Source organism: Erithacus rubecula (genome assembly GCF_903797595.1).
Source record: "Erithacus rubecula genome assembly, chromosome: 17".
Lineage (NCBI taxonomy): Eukaryota > Metazoa > Chordata > Aves > Passeriformes > Muscicapidae > Erithacus > Erithacus rubecula.
Window position 1 is genome coordinate 7037636 of NC_136669.1, and position 17636 is coordinate 7055271.

The 17636-nt window shown below is 50.4% G+C and overlaps 1 protein-coding gene across 2 annotated transcripts in view; it reads right to left on the reverse strand.

Annotated features, from left to right (window-relative positions):
- Positions 1 to 17636, reverse strand: part of CACNA1H (calcium voltage-gated channel subunit alpha1 H) — a 113050-nt gene that overhangs the window by 76324 nt on the left and 19090 nt on the right. For both annotated transcript variants that reach the window (XM_079320254.1, XM_079320253.1), the window contains exons 6-8: positions 8642 to 8734; positions 6086 to 6866; positions 1054 to 1469 (exon numbers count right to left, since the gene is read on the reverse strand). In XM_079320254.1, coding sequence (XP_079176380.1) covers positions 1054 to 1469; positions 6086 to 6866; positions 8642 to 8734 — 1290 coding nt within the window. The remainder of the gene's footprint in view (positions 1 to 1053; positions 1470 to 6085; positions 6867 to 8641; positions 8735 to 17636) is intronic.

The window sequence follows — 17636 nt, forward strand, 5'->3', positions numbered from 1 at the left end:
GAGTCCTAGATTTTTTCTTTTTTTTTGAAAGAAAATAAGTCTCAGCCTAAAGCAGGGGGGAGGGGTTAAAGCACAGAAGTAGAGAAAAAATGAAGTAGCAGCACTCCAAAGGGCTGTTTGTCATGGTCCTGAGCAGTGCTTAATCCTGGGAAATGATGGAGAAGGAGCTGCAGAACTTTTGGGTGGATTACCCTGCTCTGCCTTTCCTCCTCATTCCCCAATGGACACACCATGGAGGAGAGGAGAAACAGCTTTATAAACAACCCTGACCCAGTCAAGACCCTGCAGGGAAGGGTTTGGGGGAGCACAGGATGCCTTTGATCCCAGAAAAACAGATCCTGGCCTCGTTGGGATGCATTTCCTGCACCTAACACAGATGTGACAATAAATTCCTGAGCACACCTCAAGAAAACAATGGAAAATCCCCAATTTTTCCACTAAAGAAAAGTCTAAAAGAACAGAATTTTGCCAGGGTGGTCAAGCGGAGATGCTCCCATGTCTCAGCTCCCTCCAGTCCCAAGCTGCCCTCAGCTCCAGCACCGCTTCCTGCCATCCCAACACTGGGAAGAACGGCACCATCCCTCTTCCCTCCCTCCAAAAACTTCAGTAAAATCCTACTCACACCCTGTGAGAGCAAATGAAAGGGCTTGGAGCCTTCAGGGATGCCCTAATTTCTTTTTCTTTTTTGCTTTTAGTATTGCCTGATAGTTTAAGTCTTATTTGAAGATCCAGATCAAAGAAGAAATTTCTGCCTGGGTTAGCTCCAGCACAACCATCAGACCAAAGGTATTTCCACCACAAAAATTCCAAAAAAAAGTTTATATCAAAAGAGTTTATATCAAGAAAGTTTATATCAATAATTCCTGGCCAAGTGAGCAGACACATCCAACATTTCAGCTCTGCACACTCCAGCAGCACTTCCAGGTGTCCCACACCCAAAGGCTTCTCCTGCTCCTCACCTTCAGCCCCGTTTCCAACAACAAAAATCCCCGTTCTTCCTCACATCACCCCAAACCAGCCCTCCAGGAGCACCCAAACCCCGGGGCCACTCACCTGCTCGTGGTACTCGATGCCCATGCTCAGGGTGTTGATGAGGATGGCGATCATGATCCCGCGGTTGAAGTATTTGCTCTCCACGATCCTCCTGAGTTTGGTGCTGAACGTTTTCCACAGCCTCATCACCTTGTTCCTCTCCTTGGCTTTCTTCTTCCTCCTCCTCCTCCTGCCCCGCTGCTGCTGCAGCTGGTCCCGGTGGTCGCCGTGCCGCAGGTCCTGCGTGAACTCGTAGACGCCGTTGCTGTCGGAGTCGCCGTCGCTGTCGGAGTCGCTGAGCGCGAACTCAGGGTCGTCCAGGAGGCTGGCGCAGAAGGGACAGTCCTGCAGCTCACAGCTCAGCCCGGGGCCGGCGGGGCTGGGCAGCGCCCCCGCCGTGCTCAGCCCCGACACGCGGCTGGGAGTGCGGCGGAGACCTGCGGGGACACGGCCAGGTGAGACACTGAGACACACCGAGGGACACAGGGACTGAGGGACACAGGGACTGAGGGACACCGAGGGAATGAGGGACACCGAGGGACATAGGGACACTGAGGGAATGAGGGACTGAGGGACACCGAGGGACTGAGGGACACTGAGGGACACAGGGACACTGAGGGAATGAGGGACACTGAGAGACTGAGGGACACCGAGGGAATGAGGGACACTGAGAGACACTGAGGGACTGAGGGACACTGAGGGAATGAGGGACACTAAGGGACTGAGGGACACTAAGGGACTGAGGAACACTGACGGACACTGAGAGACACTGAGGGACACTAGGAGCCACTGAGAGACTAAGGGACTGAGGGACATCAAGAACCACTGTGAGAGACTGAGAGACACTGAGGGACATTGAGACACTCAGGGGCACCAGAAGCCACTGAGAGACTAAGGGACTGAGGGACACTGAGGGACATCGAGAACCACCATAAGAGACTGAGAGACACTGAGGGACACTAAGGGACATCAAGAACCACTGTGAGAGACTGAGGGACACTGAGGAACATTGTGGGACACTGCTGAGAGCCACCAAGAGCCACCAAATGACACTGAGAGCCACTGAGGGACACTGAGAGCCACTGCTGAGAGCCATCATGCACTGAGAGCCACCATGCACTGAGAGCCACTGCAAGACACCACTGAGAGTCACCATGCACCAAAAGCCACCGTGAGCAACCAAGAGCCACCATGAGCCACCGTGTGTCAGGAGACATCGTGCACCAAGGGCCACCATGCACCAAGAGCCACCAAGAGCTGCCAGGTACCAATGTGAGGTTATTCCCCCTTGTCCTGCTGTTCCCTGGGAGGAGAGCCCGACGCCCCTGTTCTGTCAGGGAATTGTGCAGAGCCACAAAGTCCCCCTTGAGCCTCCCTTCCTCCAGGCTGAGTTCTACAACTGGTCCTCACAGGAGTTATTCTTCAGACCCTAAAAATCCATCCATCCATCCATCCATCCATCCATCCATCCATCCATCCATCCATCCATCCATCCATCCATCCATGCCAAGCAGCTCTGGTTTGGCCTCATTTCTCCTCTCTGTCCCTTTTCCCAGCCTGTACCCCCTCCATGGGTTCTCCATGGTGTGTGGCCCTCATTTTGTGTCCTGGGCTGAGGCAAGAGTGACCATTCCTCCCTTTCCATTATTCCTGATTATCCCTGAGCAGGCTCCCATATTAACTAGCTCTGAGTGCTGTCAAGCTGTTCCACCCAATTTATCCACTGCTGCCATTTAGTTCCTAATGAGGAGGGAGAGGGAGAAGGGACCAAAGGTGGCTGCAGACCACAGATCACAGCTTGGAGAGTCACAGAGTCCCGTGTCTCCTTCAGCCTTTAATAAAACTCAGGTGGATTTGCTCCCTGAAGCACAGGGGGTTTAAAATCAAACACGTTTTGTGGTGTGAGGAGAAATGCTGGTTGTCCTGGAGCCAGGGAATGGAAGGACAGGGACAAGAGGAACTGGGATAATTTGGGAATGGTACCCAGATTTTATTTCCTCATATTTAGGAATCCAATCCTTAAGTTTCATCACATTTAGGAATTTATTCTGAGTGTCCTTATATTTAGAAACCAGATATTAACAGAAGGAAAAATCTCCAGCATGAGCATGGGATCCTTCCCACAAAATTCCACTTAAGCATCAATTCCTTGAGCTTCAGGGATGTAAGGCAAAGGGACAATTTCCCCCTCTCACAGAACCATGGAAAAAACCTCTGAGCTCACCAAGTCCATTAAACCATATCGAGAAGGGCACATCCAGGTTGTCCCTGTCTGGAGTGGGGATGGTGACCACTCACATCAATTTTGGGAGCCCAGGTTGAAAAGCAGTGGCTGCTCCTGGCTCTGAGCCCTGGAGCTTGGAGCTCACCCAGCAGGAATGCTGATCCCAGCCACAGCACCAAACCAAGGCAGTGCATCCCTGCACTGGAAAACTGGGATGTGACAAGAGCCAAAGCACATTCTCCTTGCCTGAATGTCACAGGGATATCAGTGGCCTTCAGAACGGCCTTGGAGGACGAGCCTGGCTCCCGGGCATTGCGTCAGGAGATTTGGGAATGTTTTGCCCCTTGCACGCTGTCCCTGCTCAGGACTGAGCCAAGGGGGGAAGGTTCAGCCCAGCCCAGGAGCAGCACAGGGAGGGGGTTTGCCAGATGGCTTTCAATGCTATCAAAGTGTTAAAAACGATATGGAAAGCCCTGGCGCCGCAGATGTCTTCAAAATACCAGAGTCTCCTTGGCTGCCTGCTAAAATAACCTCCAGCATTGCAGGGCACGGGAACACGGGGAACAGGCTGTACTCGGAGCTCTTCAAATCCACAACAAAAGAGGCAGGAGAATGCTCTCTCCCACCACTGCATCCTTCCCAGCAGACACCAACCTCGCCTCCAGCTGGGGCTGGGAGAGCCCGGGCTGTTAATGCTCCTTAAAGCTCTCAATTATCACTTCTGTGCTCTCCTCCAAGTCTTGCACTGAACATGCTCTGCTTGTTGACTTGGGAGAGGAGACAGAGAGAATTAAAGGCTCTTTGTTCCCCCCTAGAAAGGCTGAGGGAGGGTTGGGAGAGCTGGGGTTTCTTCCTCATGGTTCCTTTGCTGAGTTTTAGGGATGGAGAAATGGGAATTGGGGGCTGTGTCTGGCAGAGCTCCACCCTAGCACTTAAAGATCAGCCCAAAACCTGGAAGTCACATCCAGCACAGCTGGAAGTCACCTCCAGCACTCCTGGTGCAGAACTGACCCTGACTCAGCCCTGCAAGAGTGGCTGAGTGGGAAGAAGGGTCTGGAAAGAGCCAGATCCATGGAAGGGAAGAGCTGGGCACTTCCAGGGTCTCCAGGTCTGCCCTGAATCCCTCCCCAGCCCAGGGGGATGGATCAGCAGCCTCTCCCCACCTTCCAGCCCTTCCCAGCTGTGAGCACACTTCTGCAAGAGACAAAACAATTCCAGGAGATTTGTTTAAAGCATTTTGGCATCCTCTGGGCTGAAATCCCTCTGTGGAAAGAGGACACTGTAATTGCATTATTAATGACAACTCAATCTAATCCCAGCTTTCAAAGAACCACCCCAGGCTAAGGGAAGATCTCTTAAATCACTGAATTGGCTCAGGGATGTCACAGTTGGGACTGAGATTTGGGCCTTTCTTCTCCTAAAAAGGACCCCAGCAGCAAGCAGGAGGATCCTAACTCTGACTTCAACAGCTCTCCTGCTCCTTTCTTTCCCAATTCCAGCCTTCTGCAGAGCCTGGGTTTTTATCTCAAGGTAAAAACGCATTCTCCTAAAAACCTTCATTAATTTGCACAGCTAAGGATGAAGCAGTGATTTATAAAAAGTCCTTGCTGAACAACAGAACTGTTGGCAGTAACCTTGCCCCCCGTGCCAAGCTCCCGAGCGTTCGGAAGCGTCTGCCCGAGGCAGTTTCTATAAACAATCCACTTTTACCCTTTTGTGTGGTCCTTAAAAACAACACAAATTAACAAAGGCAAGCCACCCAACCTCTCTGTCAAGCAACTTTTCCTATGCTCCCCGCTCCTCCCCAAGCCAGGCTTGGTATTTTTTCAGTACATCCATCACCAGGGTAAATATTTGTGTCCATGCAGACGCAAATAAACAGTTTTGGAAAACACAGGCATTGAAAAAAAACCCAAATGACGAGTTTGGCTTAAAGAGATTAAAAAATAGAAGCTGGATCTTTGTGACTTTTCACTGTTGGAGGGCTTAAGAGTATTTTGCAGCTTTTAGCTCCAGCCACGAGGACTGGAAAAACATTTTATAAAATAGAAATCCAAGTGTTGCGTGTAATCACTGCTCCAGTGGGTGATTTATATGTGAGGGGAGATAAAACCTCACTGACTGTGCTGGGGTGGCTGCAACTGTGCAAAGAGGATGGGACAGAGGCACTAAATAGTTGTTCAAAATGCTCCCCAGATTGAATGGAACCCCAAACCTGCAGCAAAACTCAGCCCCACATTTCTTCTGCACACAGGGAAAGCCTGAAATGTGCAGCTCTGCTCCCGTCCTGTCCTCCACATGTCCTCTGAGCACTGAACCTGCTGCTCCTCCTTGCCAAAAAGAAATGCAGAGGCTCCAGGGCCCATCAGAGCAGAACTGGAAGTGTCTGGTTCGAGATCTTGCAGTGCCTGCCTGTTTGAAATGCCTGAGTTTGCTTTCTCTTGTGCTTCTCCCGCAGATCCCACCTGCTCATCCTTTTCAAGGCAGCATCTCCCAGCCCCTGGGGGCTCTGCACTCACTGGAGGTGTGATCCCAGCGGCTGCACAGTTCTGGGTCTGGGTGGGAAGAGTGGGAGCACCTCCAGGATACCACAAAGCACACGAGAGCTCAAATCCCGATTTTGTAACCACAGCAAAGAGGCCTCCAGCAGTGGCTTGGACCATCCATGATGCTAAATCCGAGGATTCACCTGTCCCACAGCTTCCAGCACACTCACGACCATCCCAACCCTCAGCACCCCACTGGGCTGCCATTAAACTCTCGAGCCATTTAACCTTTTCCCAGGTGCCACAAACAAAAAACAAACCAAAGCAGCTTGGTTGCCCTTACCATGCTCTCCCACCAGCTGCTGCAGCTTCCCGTAGGAATCCAGGCCCAGACTGCCGGGGCTGTTCACCAGGGCCACCGGCGAGCCCCCGTTCCTCTTGGCCTTGGGCAGGGCGGCGGCGCTGCCCCTGCCGCCGGGCGAGGGCAGGATGGTGGGGTAGTTCATGCTGCCGTGGCCGCCCAGCCCGGCCGCCTTGCCCGGCCCCGGGCCCCCGCCGGCCCTGCAGCCGCCGGGCGGCCCCTCCACGTGGCAGTCGGCGTGGTAGATGCTGTGCACGGCCTCGGCGGCCGGGCCCGGCGGCCGGGGCGAGGCGGGGGCGGGCAGCATCAGCTGCCGGCCCGGCTTCATCAGCTGCAGCTCCAGCTCGCAGATCTCGGGGTTGGCCCGAGGCCCCCGCGGGCTCCCGTTGCTGATGTGGTAGTGGTGGTGGTGGTGGTGGTGGTGGTGGTGGATCAGGTGGTGGATGGAGGTGATTCTCCTCCTGCTCCGCTGGCTCTGCCCGCCGCCCCCGCCGCTGTTGGGGTTGACTTTTTTCCGGCGTTTGCTCTGCCAGTTGTTGTAGAGGCGGATTGTCCTTCTCTTGACCTTCCTGAAGATGTGGGAGATGTACTTGAGCAGCTCCTCGTAGCAGCTGCCCGGCTCCGAGAAGCTGGCGATGGTGCTGTCGTTGGACAGGTAGCGCGCCCGCTGCTCCTGCATCAGCTGGTTCTCCCGCTGCTTGGTCTCCGAAAACTGGGTGGCAATCACCACCAGGCACAGGTTAATCATGAAGAACGAGCCAACCTGGGGAGGAAACAGGGGAAGGAGTCAGCAGGAAAGCTCCTCGTGGCCACACGCAGCTCTCAGCAATCCTGAGGTTTCCAAACGTGCCAAATCCCAGGGTCTGCTCGCCAAATGTGCTGTCAGTGTGTGCCTGAGCTGCTAAATGTGCTCTGAACCATCAATTATTTCAGCAACAGCCCCCTCTCCCTCTCCCTCTGACATTTGTTTCTAACACAGGTGTAGGAAACACGCACAGCCCCCAGCACAGCATTGCCTTGGACATTCACAGGATGAACCAGCTTGGAAAACACTTCTGAGACCATCAAGTCCAGCCCATGATCCAACATGTCCTCATCAGTCAACCACGGCACTGAGTGGCACATCCAGTGTTTTTTAAACACATCCAGGGATGTGACTCCACTCCCTCCCTGGGCAGACCATTCTAGTGCCCAATCATTCTTTCAGTGAAGAAATTTCCTGAAATTTGGCCAACCTGCAGGGAAAGATGATTTCAAGTCCAATTTGTGCTGGTTTGAAACATCCTCTTCTCCAATAATTTAATGCCCCAAAAAAGAGTGTGAAATCATTTTGGGGGTACAGTCAGAGCCCATGGATCTGTGACCTTGTGCTCCTGAGATTCCCTGACACAGAAAAGCATCTCCAGGACACTCAGTGCTCCCGAGGGGCTGATTTGGTGTCTGGGTGAGCTGATGTGCTCCTGGGTGACACCAAGTTTTCAAAGTGAATTCCCAAGGACAAGACCTGAAGCTGCATCCTCCTCTCAGCTGTGGAGCCCACAAAGTGTTTTTTCACCACTTGGGCTCCTAAATCAGCCAAAGGGAGATGTCAAATATTGCCAGAAGGGAATTGAAAAGGGAGTGACCTCAGGGCAGTGCCACTCTCAGGGCCAGCCCTGGACATGGATGGATTTAATCTGGAATTGTCTGGGGAATGCTCAGGGAAGCTGTGTGGAGATGGTTTGTGGTGCTGCTCTCCAGAGTGTGACATCAGCCAGAAAAGCAGCAAAGGTGCCTTTCCCAGCTCCAGGTGACATGGGCAGGAGTCACCTTCTGGCTTTTCCACATGGATCCACTCGGAGAGAACAGCTCAGTGGAGTGGAGTGTGAATTTCTGCTCATGGCTGATTGCTCAGGAATCCCTGACTGCCCCAGGGCACTCTCACCCTGCTCTCATCCAGCTTTTCCCACTGCTGGTGGGAACTGCTTTAACCCACCCTGACAGGACAGGGTTACCTGGAAGGGCTGTCCAGTCACAAAATCACTTTTAAGCACCTCCATCCCATGTCCTGATTGAAATCTTCGTGGTACCTTCCCCTCCTGCCTTAAATATTTCACTTTTCCACTTCCTGGAGGAGTTTGTGTCCTTTGGAAAGGAGGAGATGGACTGGAAGTTTCTGGACACAACCCCCAGCACCTCCAGTGGGTGATATTTTGTTTTATGTGAATGTGAGACCTCAGAGAGGTGCACTGCTGCTATGAGAATTGTTATTATTTGAAGGATTCCAGGTGAAATTCAGAGGGCTCTCCAAAAGAAATGAGGCTCCCTCTGGCAAATTGAGGAGGTTAAAGGAGGAAAAGCCTGGATTTTTTTGAACAGATACATCCAGGTGACAAGACCAAGAGTTGGAGGGCAAGAAGGAGGGAAAGCCCTGAATCCTGAGTCCTGCCTGGCTCTTCTCTGTAGGAAAAAAACCAAACAAACAAGCAAAAAAAAATCCCAGGAACAACTTCAGCCACCAAGGACAAGGAATAGGAGAATCTCCCAGGTCATACTTACTATGATAAGCAATATAAAATATATAAAATTGTAAAAAGAGTGTGCATCCATCACGTAATACATGATGTCCACCCATCCTTCTAGGGTTATCACCTGCAGGGCGACAGAGAAAAAGAATGTGAGGACAAAAGTCACCAAGTTATTAAACATCCATTTTCCCACAGTGCCAGGTACCCATCCCTGGACAGAAACTCTTGGGATCCATCCAGAGCTCTGGGAAAGAAGGAATGTGTGGCCAAAGGACTGACCTGAAGTTCCTACAATCTGATATAATTAAAAGCATTTAATTCAAATAAACCACCTGAAGCAGAAGTTCTGAGGCAAGGAAATCCCAAGGAGGGATTATAACCCAAAAAAAAAACCCCTTTCACTGAAGGAATCTGGAGTTTTACCTAAAGCTGCTGGGTTTGTAATGTAACCCAGAAAATTCCCACATTTTTAACTTCATTTTTGTTTCTGCAAACCCAATCTCCTTGTGATTCCTCCTGGCTCAGCATTCCAACTGCACCACCACTATCATAGTGGGAGAGCATCTGAATGGAAGAGAGGCTTTAATTAAATGTAGGCTTGATTTAAGACTCGTTTTCTCAGCCTTCCCTCCACTAAAAAAAGCAGCTGAAGGTTTAATTAACACCACCCAGGCTGTGTGCAGAGCAAAGCGAGCTCTGCTATGTGATTTACACTTTTTATTTAGATAAAACACCCCAAACTTTCAGTGCTGGCTTGCTACTAGAGCTGAAATTCCATCCTGGAATTCTGATTCCCATCAGAATCCCAGCTCCTGTCAGAGCTCACTCCCAGTGATGTTCCCCACTCACCACCTCACATGAGCCTGGGAGGTTTTGGCAAACCCCACAAATCCCACAGCTGCTCCTGCCCCAAATTTTAGTGGCACAACTCCTGATTTAAACCAGGGAGGGAATTGCTGTGGGAAGAGAAGGCTCAGAGCTGGTGGGTGGAGGGGATTTCCTGTGTGGTGTGTCCCCAAAAGCTGATCCACAAGCCCTTGGCTCCTCAGGCAGCAAATAGAACCTTGAAGGGAAGTCAGGCATGAATCCATGAATTCCCTGGATGGTTTTTACTCAAGGAACAGAGGGAAACTCCTGGATATGGATCATGAGAACCCACAGAGCAGCTCGGGGCTGCTGGAAGGGAAACGCTGCCTCTTTGGGATTTCTCACCCTAAATTCAAAATGCTGATGATTTCCCAGCTTCTTCCTCTGTGGAACCTGGTGGAGATTCTCCCCCACTGGGTGAGGAGGCAGCACAGCTAAAACCAACCAGGCTCATGTGCCAAGGAAGGGATCATTTGTGAATTTGTCTGTGCAGCTGTTTCCTGGTGTCAGGGCTGTTACAGACTCACAGGACTCAGGTCTGACACTTTCACAAACTGCTCCCACCTCTGCTGCTCCTCCTCACAGCCATCAGCTGTTCTTCCACACCCCACCCTCAATGAGCACTCAGCAAAGCTTTGCTTCCCACAATTCCAGAATTCCACAGTGGTTCAAGTTGGAAAGGACCTTAAAAAAACAAGGATCTCATCCATCCCACCCCTGCCAGGGCAGGGACACCTCTGACTATCCCAGGTTGCTCCAAGCCCTGTCCAGCCTGGCCTGGGACACTTCCAGGGCTGGAGCAGCCGCAGCTTCTCTGGGAATTTCATTCCAGCCTCTCCCCAGCCTCACAGGGAAGAATTTCTCCCCCAAATCCCTTCTAACCCTGCCCTCTGCCAGCTTAAAACCACTGCTCCTTGTCTTGCCACAAGTGGGTTTAAAAAACCCCAGAAAATCCTTTACTGATCATTAACCCCAGAGATCAATCCAAGGCAGGTTTTTATCCTCATTTTTCCCTGTTATTCCCACCAAGGGAAGGGGTTAAGCTGCCTGGGTGTTCATCCATGAGGAGCAGCCAAGCAGTCAAATTCCTCCTGCCCTTTCCTGCCTCTCCCTGAACACATTTATAGAGAACAAAGTCCTTTTGGGGCAGCTCCTTGTCTATGAGGGCTCTGAGCCTCCCACAGCCTTTGTAGGGTCAGGGGAGAACAGAGGGATCCTCAGGAGGTGGCACAAGGTGACACCAAATCTCTGCCTCTTGCCCAGGAATTATTTCCTTGTGCTGTCCAGGTTCCCTCCCTCCTCCCCTCTGCATGCACAGAACATTCTGCAGTCATTCCCACTGAGGGATGAAAAACCAGCTCAGGAACCCCAAAAATTAAACACAGAGAAAGAAAAAAAAAAGAAAAAAAATGAGTCACCTGAGGGCTTGTGAGCCAACACTGAGGGCCAGACAACCCTTGAAGGGATATTTTTGTTACATGAGATGCAGAATTTCCACAAGAATCAATCAACGCCCCCCCACTCCTCCTCTGAGGGTGAAAATGCTCATCCAGCTCTTTGAATATTCCAGGTGTAACTGGAATTTGTGTTGTTTACTGCTGGCTTGTAAAGCAGAGGGACAAGAACACCTCTGGGGTTTGTCCTCGTGCTTGACAAAACGAATCCCTCGTGTTGAGGATTCACTCCTGGCCTCCCAGGGGAGGATTCCTGCTGCAGACCTCCTGGAAAAGAGGTTTTTAATCCCAGAGCTCTGGGGAAATGCAGGACAGCACATGCACAGCCACCTGCCAGGGCTGGGCTTCTTCCAGCCTCACTCCTGCTGGATTTCAAGCACTCCCAAGGACTTTCCAAGGTCATTTTCCCCTGATCCCAGAGCTCCCTGCACATCCCCAGCGAGGCTCTGGTGGAAATGGGAGCCAGAGCACCAGGACTTGCCAACAGCTGCTTTAGAAACCCCCTTTAAAGCCTTGAACAGGTCTTGGAACCCAACCAGGGGCACCTGCACGAGGTTGGCTGTGGCTCTGCACATTTTGATCCCACTCATCTCTCCTCAGACCTGCTGGGCTCGTGGCTGCCCCATCCGTGGAAGGGCTCCAGGCCAGGTTGGATGGGCTTGGAGCAGCCTGGAGGGCTGGAAGGTGTCCCTGCCCAAACCCCTGTGGGATTCCATGGACTCTGAGGGAAAGCTCTCCCTGCTCCCCCAGGAGCACAGGGATGTTTTTGCAGCACTGCTTTGCTTATTCCACTGAGGAGAAAGGACTTTCTCCTCTCTTCATCCCCACTCTGATTAATCCACTTAACTGCCCCTCCAGCCACGTCTCCCAAAGCCCTGGAGCACCTTCCTGTGCTTCCCAATCTCAGCAATCCCTTCTCAGTAATTAAACCCTGCTCAAGCCCTGCTTGTTCACACAGAGCCCCATTAAAGAGCCTCTCCAAGGGCTCCAGCTCAAAGCCTCCCACCAGCAACCCACAATTATTTATCAGCGAGATAAGAGGGTGAGAACTCGCTCCTAATTCTGCTGTGATGGGGAAGATGTGCAAGGCACAGGAAAATCAGCAGCTGCAGGGCCAGAGCTGGAAGATTCAATTAAGATGATTGGCAAGGTGGTGCTGGAGGTGCTGCTCATGCTCCACACCTGGGGCAGAAGAGGTGCCTGGGGAAAAGATTTCTGCCTTGCAGGAGAGCAGAGGTGTCCTCTCACCCCACTCAGCTCCTGGGTGATGCTCAGGTCCTTCCCTGCTCCTCCAGTTCTTCACCCCTTCCCCAGGGTTGGGATAAATTATTTCTCTCCCATTAATACCAGTAAATCTCTGAGTTTTGTCCAATCCTCCCTCCCCTCACTGCAAGAATTTAATAGAAAACTCCCTCAGGTGAGCACACAGGCAGCTTTGGATTTCACTGATCCTTGGCTTGAGCACTCCCTGAGCACCTCACTCACAGGAGCAGGATGAGAGTGGACAAAACCCAATCAGATTTCATTTTTTTAGGTCTTCCCTGATTCTCATCCCCCTGTTCTGCTCATGCCACAGTAATTTCATCAGCTGTAATAAAGATGCTCGTCTGATTTATAGGAGAGTAATTGGGGACAGAATCAGATCTTCTAGGCAAGCTAATCAGAGTCAATCTAAAACTCCAGAGTGAAAATCACGAGGGAAATGGAGATTAAAGATGCTGGCAATTAACTCAGACCTCCTCAGTGCTCCCAGGGAGGCAGCAGGTTTACATTGCTTTTTCTGGGGTCACTTCAGAGGTTGCACAGAACGATTTCTTTTACTGTGCCGAGAAGTTTTCATCATAAACCCTCTTCTCTTTGAGCTCTGCCAAAATTTTTGCAAGTCCTTGGCTGCAGCTGACTCGAGAGCAGGACATTTTTTTGCTTCAGTGTCAGATAACAAAGAGCAAAAAGAATCATCCGGGGGAGAAAAAAAAACCTCGTTCACACTCCAGCTTCAATTAGTCAAGGGCTGTTAGAAAGCACCAAGGGCTGGTGCCAGAGCTCCAAAGCCACCTCGAGGTGCCACCAAGCAGTCGAGGGAAGGTTGGAAAATCACTGTGTGAAGTGAGGCTGGGAGGATCAAACCCAGAGCACACAGAGCTCCAGCCTGGAGCTGTCTCATGGCAAGATTTCCCTGCTCTGATTACTTGAACAAACTTCATTTGGAGTGACAGCCTCCCAAAGCCAGCATCTTTCCCTTATTAAAATCCTGATAAAATACAGCTCTGGCAACCAGAAATTCCTTCTGATTCCAGGGTTGCAGCTGCTGGCTGAGCTCAGTGCGTGGCTGAGGCAGGAGATGCTCTGGAAATCCAGAGAAACCCACACTTGAAGTCTTCATCTTGACTGACATCTCTAATTTGCACTCAGCCACCTTTTCTTCAGCTTAAATTGAGTCCTTTGGGGGAAAAAATGGGAATTATCTGCATTCAAATCAATTATCCTGAGTCCAACAGCAACTCTGAGGATGGCCGTGAGCGTTTGGGGTCATTTACTTTTTATCTCCTCATTCCCCTGGCCCTGCTGCAAGGCTTTTTGATATTTTATTTTCATCAAACTTATCAAGATGGAATCCAGTGCTATAAATTGGGAGGGCTATTAATTACCCTGATGGCCTCAGGAAGTTTTATAAGGCCTTTAGCCTCTATTTCTGAAAGCCTCTTATCTGAATTCCACCCTCTTGGCCAACATGGATTTGGCTCCCCAGCATTGCCCAGAGAATATTCCAGGGAATATTCCACAGGCAGAGCGGGCTTGGCTGATAATCAAATCCCTATTTTTGAAGCCAACGTCACAATTTTAATTATTTCCTCCCGAAACATCTCGTTAAGGAACCTCTGTGGCCAGAAAAACAGGTTTATTACATTGAGCAACATCCTTTGAGCAGATGCTTTTCCTTTCACATCGAGGCCTTGCTTTTTTTGTCATTTATAAACTGAGCCTTGCAAAGCAGGAATTTGCTCTGAAAAGTGGCCCTAAATGATGGAAAAAAAGGAAATTGTGCTTCTTTCCATGTCTTGGATTCCTGACCTGTCAAATCTGTTCCCATAAATGTGATCCCTGGGCAAGGTTGGCAGTTCTTGGTGGATTTTGAGGAGCAAAGTGGGAAATAAAATGTGGGTTAAAGTCAGACATGTCACTGATGCTGTTGTCACCCAAAACCTTGTGGAATTGTAGCTCTGGGATCAAAACCAGCCCAAATCCCAGCTTGGTTCCAAAGGGAAGGTGAGTTGTTTTTTCACACTAAACAATGCAAGGCCTTTATCTGGCAGCAAAACCCTCCCTGATTTCACTCTGCTGCTCCAAAAAAAACCCCAATCCCAGCTCTTATTCCTGAGGTTTGAGCTGCTGGGATGATGAGCCTGTGTCTCCAAGGTTTGTCTAAATGATCCTTGGCAAAAGGAAGGAATTGAAGTGTTCAGCATCAGCAGCACAGAGAGCCCCAGAAATCCCAAATTTCTGGCAGGGCCAGGCTGGGAGGTGGAGGGTTTGCCATGAAGGAAGGGGAGACAAAGGCAGATCTGAGCTGAGATCTTTGATCCAGCTGAGGGGATTTTACAGTGGGATTTTACAACTGATTCCAAATCATCTCCAGGAGGATCAGGGTGCACAGGCTGGGAACTCAGGAAGGAGCAGCTGCACCTTCAGCTCAGGGGAGAGATCACAGAGCAGATTTGGGAAATCCAAGCAAAGTGAGATTTCCCTGTGGGAATTATGGACTTTTGGAATATCCTGAGATGGAAGTTTAGCCCTGACACCCCAATCATTCCACCCTGGGCATCCCTGGCAGCTCTCCTGCAGGTCTGGCAGCCTTGGGAATGTCACCATTCCCTGGGGAGTTGTTCCAGTGCCCAGAACTCTCTGGGGAAGAACCATTCCCTAAAATCCAACCTGACCCTCCCTGACACAGCTCCAGCTGTTCCCTTGGATCAGTTGTTGATGTTCCTCAAAATCAGCAGCTTTTTCCTCTCCTGGCTAAACTCCAGTTTAGGCCAGGCCTGCTGCAGGACCCCTCTTCTACTCCAAACACAAGAATCCAGGATTGAGGTTGGATGAAACTCTCCCAGAAGTGAAGTTTGCAAGTCCAGACTTCATCTACAGGAGGCTTTAATTCCATCCAACACCCCCACAGGTTATGGGATCACTCCAGGCATCAGGGTGGCCTCTCTGCCCTGCCCTACACGAGACAATTTCTCCCAACCTTCAAAACCAAGATTTTTCAGAGGCAACAAATCCCTCTTGGAAGCACGCTCCGAGCTGCTTGAAAAGGGCTGGGTATTTTTAGCTGGGGTATTCAGCTTGAGAGCTCTTCAAATGCAGCAAGTGCTGTTTATTTGGCTGACCAAATTAAAAAAAGCAACAGCAACAGAGCTCCAACCCCGTCATTTCCAGGGAAATATTTTCGGTGATCCAAAACAGATTTGAGTTGAGTGACAAAGCATCATCTCCAAGTGGGAATGAAAAGCTCCAAAACTCTTTTCTTGCCAAATTCAGCACAGAGAAGTGTTGTTGACACAGATCACCAATTTAAAGGCTGAACCTTGGGAGGAAAAAAAAGTCCTTTTGGTCCTAAATCTCAAATTTCTCTGCTGAAAACATGGGCACCCAGTGTGACAGCTCCTGAAAACACAGCCCCAAAATGACTTTGGGCACAGCTGGAAACCTCAGACGTTTTCCTTTTGGCTTTTTGGCCCTTTCCCAAAATCTGCAGGACCCTTGAAAGTGGGAGAGCAGAGCAAGCAAAGGGATTAACAGCACCTTTGGACAGTGCTGGAGCCAATGGGAAAACCATTCCTCTTGGATCTGCCTGGGGTTGCTTTTTCCTTCAACTTTTGCCAGCAGCATCACCCCTGGAGCGAGGTGTGAGTCCAGGCTTTGCTTTCCTACAAATCCTGCATGAAATCATCCTCTCAAAGCGTCTCTTCTTCCCAAACTTTCAGCTTCCCAATCCCTTTTTTATATTTTTCATCGGGATTTCTGCACTCAGGCCTGGCCACCCCGAGGCTGTCGGTCAGGAAGGTTGGTAAGGAAGGTTTTGGTTGCTCCACTGGGGCTGTCAGTAATTCCAATTAAATTGGACTTTGTTGAGGTGGGTAATTCATCATCTGCCGTGTGACAACAATACCTGTAATTACTGCTCGGATTGTTGGGGCTGGAATTCATGTGCAATAAAGGGATCTTCATATCAGGCCAAACCTCACAGTTAATTTAGGTTCCATCTCCTTTCATTTAGTCTGTAATAAGCTAATTAGTTCACCTAATTTGCCACAGAACGTGCCTTTGTAACAAATACAGACACGAATTAGCCTCTTGCACAACAAATGAGGGGAAGCAAAACATGAATCATTTTCAGGATTACATAAGGAATTATCATCCTTTACACCACTCAGGGATGCAGCCATTCCCTTTGTTATTTTTAATTTTTTTTTTAATTTGCACCAGGTTCTCCTGTCTCTGACTTCTCCTTGGAAGGCTGACAACACATTTCCCTGTTTTCCTGCTGCCACCTCTCCTGGCTCTGGGAAGTTCAGGGTCACTCCCATGCAAAGAAATTTTAAAATCCCATTTCTGGCAGCTGGAGGAGTTTACCCATCCTTGAGGCAGCATTTGCTGGATGTTCTGAAGTGGAAATCTTCAGAGTTTTCTGCAAACTCTGCTTTTTCCTGCTTTTGGTTTGGTTTATTTGTGGCCTGAACGGTGTCAAACTGTGCCCTTGGAAATTTCTGGCTGCTACCTGCACTTGGAAAGTTCTTTCTGGATCTCCCCTGTGGGGCTCCTTTCACCCCCCTCCCTTTTGACATCTCCTAAACCAGACCAGAACACAGAATCATGGAATGGTTGGGGTTGGAAGGGACCTTTAAGCCCATCCAGTCCCAGCCCTGTGTGGGCAGGGACACCTTCCACTGTCCCAGGTTGCTCCAGCCTGGCCTTGGACACTTCCAGGGATGAGACAATCTCTGCCAGGGTCTTGCCATCCTCCCATTCCTCATTATCTGGCAGTGGGAAGCTGCTCCCCCTTGTCCTGGCACTCCAGACCCTTTCCAGCAGCATCTCCCTTCTTCCCTGTCCCTTTCTGGAAGGTCACCCCAGAGCCCCCTCTTTGCCAGGCTGAGCAGCCTAAAATTCCCAGCTCATTTGGGACAAATCCTGAGGGAAACTCTGTCCAGCAGCCCCCTGAGCTTGCCCTGATTCTCACAGGAGCTGTGCCAGCCCTCAGGGCTCTCTGCACATCACAACTCCTGCAAAGTGCCTGGGTTCATTATCCTGCAGAATAATGGCTCGGCACGACCCGCCCTGTCTCATCCCAGTAATTCAACCCCGATCCCCAGGGAAGCTCCCAGAGTTCCTAAATCCATCACTTGGACTTTCTGCACTGCTGATTTGGAGCCCTCAGCCAAGTGCTGACCTGGTGCTGTCCAGCTCCTGCTATTATGAGGGATGATAGCACAATTCCATGGATTTATTTGCTCAATGTTCTCTGCTTCCAGCAATTGTTTTTATTTAGGACCTCACCTCCTGCACTGACGATTTCCTCTTCCCACATCCAGGTTGAGCCAGCACCTTGCTGCCTCTTCACCTGGAATTAAATCATTCCCAGCCCCTAAAAATGAGCCCTGACTTCCAACAGGAATAAACACATGGTGAGAGATTTTGGCTGGAAAT